The sequence below is a fragment of the Microtus ochrogaster genome, chromosome 6 (genome assembly GCF_000317375.1).
Source record: "Microtus ochrogaster isolate Prairie Vole_2 chromosome 6, MicOch1.0, whole genome shotgun sequence".
Taxonomy (NCBI): domain Eukaryota; kingdom Metazoa; phylum Chordata; class Mammalia; order Rodentia; family Cricetidae; genus Microtus; species Microtus ochrogaster.
Window position 1 is genome coordinate 25,834,534 of NC_022013.1, and position 2,869 is coordinate 25,837,402.

Genomic DNA, 2,869 nt, shown 5'->3' on the forward strand with positions numbered 1-2,869 from the left:
AAGTTTTTTAAGACAGAGTTTCTCTGTGTAACAGCCTAGTTGCCCTTGAACTAGCTCTTGTAGACCAGGCTGGCCTCGAACTCATAAAGATCCTCCTACCTCTGCCTCCCAAGTGCTGGGACTGAAGAGGGCCCAGCTCTGGTGCCCTCTTTTGGCATAAAGGTGTACTCATATATCATATGATCATGCATATACATAAATTAACTAATTAAAAAACAAAAAAGTTCCAAGTAGATTTAGCCCTTGAAGGTCCTTCACCTGAGATTTGTGCCTACGTTCCTCCTGCCTTCAATGCCCACCTACACCGTGAAACTGCAGGGGCAGATGGCTTGAAGGTCCTTCACCTGAGATTTGTGCCTACGTTCCTCCTGCCTTCAATGCCCACCTACACCGTGAAACTGCAGGAGCAGATGGCACTAGGAATGGGCCAGGTGCTTTAGAAGGAGAGCGCCTTACCAAACAGGATGGTAGAGATCCTCCTCTGGGCATACATGGTGAAGCCTTCGTTGAGCCAGAACTCCCCCCAGTTGGCATTGGTGACCAGGTTCCCAAACCAGCTGTGGGAGATCTCATGGATGATGACATCAGCTAAGGAGCGGTCCCCTGCCAGTAGGCAGGGGGTGACAAAAGTCAGACAAGGATTCTCCATTCCTCCAAATGGAAAGGATGGCGGCATGAAAAGCAAATCGTACCTGCCAAGAAACCGGAGGTCACAGGAGGCCCTGACTCCTCAGAGAAGACCTCATATCCCTTTCTTCTTCAGAGCCAGGGCTGCAGCCACTAAAGCGACAGAATAACTCAGGTCCAGGGCTGAAAATGAAGCCCTTCCCCAGGAAGCTCCCCTGGTTCCCTGGGGAAGGACCCAGGAAGCTCCCCTGCCTTTGTGTTTGTTCTCTTAAAGGCAGCCAAGCCCTGCTTCCCTCTCCTCCGCAGTGAGCATGCCCTCACCTCCATCATACTTACCTCACTGGAGGCCAACTTGGGGTCATGAAGACCAGCCTGCATCTTCAAGCCTGCAGCTCGAAGTAGATGAAGTAACCCCCCACAAAGAGGAAAGCTATGCTCACAAAGGCCCTGGGTTTCTCCATTCTCCCCACCTCTAGCTTGGCAGCACTTCAAAAACTATTCCTCCCATATCCCGTTAGCAGCCACTCAGAGCCTGGTTCATCCTTTCCTCTTCGCTTCCTCCCGTCCAGGGTTCTGGGACAGGGAAGCTTTGTTCTAGGAGACAGACGGAAGGGAAGCAGCCCCAAAAAGGTGGAAACTCAGTTTCACAAACACATCATTTAGTTGATACCACACCTTCCCCAAACATAGGGTCCGAAAAGCTTCTCTCCCGTTGCCAGAAATTCTTCAATCACCCCATTGTACTCTTCCTTGGCAGCTTCAATTAGGCAGGGCTCTGCCCACACCCGGCTCCTAAGCAAAAAAAGGCAGAAGAATGCTTAGAAAATGCTGCTGCAGCTACATGAGCCACCTGCAGAACACCATCCTTGGTCCCATATCTGAGCCAATGCGATGTGGCCACGTGGCCAGTCACTTAGCCCCAAAGGCTGCTCATCACAGCCAGGTATGAGAATCTAAGCTCGCCTTGAGGAGGTGCCAGTCAGTTCCTCCAGACAAGACATGAAATCCATGGCTTCCACACTGAACTCAGTGCTGCAGGAGTGAAGATGAAATAAAACAGAACATATGACTCGGGCCCAAAACTCAGCACTGAAGAGGCTGAGGCAGGAGGATTGCTGAGAGTTCCAAGACAGCTAGAGCTATAGAGTGAGACAAATTTCAAAACAAATTAAAGCAGTAGCAACTATAAAACACAGAATATAAGAGGCCTTCATAATGTGACACACTTCCTTCTTCCTATTTATAGGACAGATGAAAGAATTCTGATAATAGCTGGGTGCGGTGGTGATGCACCCCTTCAATCCCAGCACTTGGGAGACAGACGGAGGTGGACCTCTGTGAATTCCAGGCTAACATGGTCTACATGGAGAGTTCCAAGGAAGCCAGACAGACAGGGCTACACACAATGAGACCTATCTCTCTCTCTCTCTCTCTCTCACACACACACACACACACACACACACACACAGACAAAGAAACAAAACAAAAATCTGATAATGGAATACCTGGAATTAAAATTTGTCTTCTAAGGGGCTGGAGAGATGGCTCAGGGAGTAAGAGCACTGACTGCTCTTCCAGAGGTCCTGGGTTCAATTCCCAATACCCACATGGCAGCTCACAACTGCCTGTAGCTCCATTTCCAAGGGATCTGATACCCTAACATAGAGTATATACAGGCAAAACACCAGTACATACTAAAAAAAAAATAAATAAATCTAAAAACAAAAAACAAAAAAACTCTCTTCTGAGAAACCTATCAATACTAAGGAAAAGATGCCAGTTTTTCTAGGTGCCAAATGGTATTGTGCCTTTACTTCATAATAAAGCTAGAATGGGCTTCACTCCTCAGAGGGCACTATGATTTACTGACCTTTAAAGGGTCTAGAACAAGGTCAGAGAGATGGCTCGGGGGTTAAAAGCGCCCGCTGTCAAGCCTGATGCCCTGAGTTCTGAGACCCACACAGTGGAAAGAGAAAAGTGGCTCCAGCAAGTTATCCTCTGATCTCCACATGGGCATCACCGTGCTCATGCATGCACACACACACATGCACACACATGCACACATACATGCATACACACATGCACACACACACATACATACACACACACACACACACATATACAAATAAATGTAGATGTTGCCAGGCAGTGGTGGTACAGGCCTTTAATCCCAGCACTCAGGAGGCAGAGGCAGGCAGATCTCTGTGAGTTTGAGGTCAGCCTGGTCTACAGAGAAAGTTCC

General features: G+C 48.4%; 1 protein-coding gene across 1 annotated transcript in view; it reads right to left on the reverse strand.

Annotated features, from left to right (window-relative positions):
• Nucleotides 1-2,869, reverse strand: part of Rnpep (arginyl aminopeptidase) — a 21,181-nt gene that overhangs the window by 9,880 nt on the left and 8,432 nt on the right. Inside the window, exons 4-5 of the mRNA XM_005348395.2 lie at nt 1,303-1,419; nt 457-692 (exon numbers count right to left, since the gene is read on the reverse strand). Of these exons, the coding sequence (XP_005348452.1) occupies nt 457-692; nt 1,303-1,419 (353 nt within the window). The remainder of the gene's footprint in view (nt 1-456; nt 693-1,302; nt 1,420-2,869) is intronic.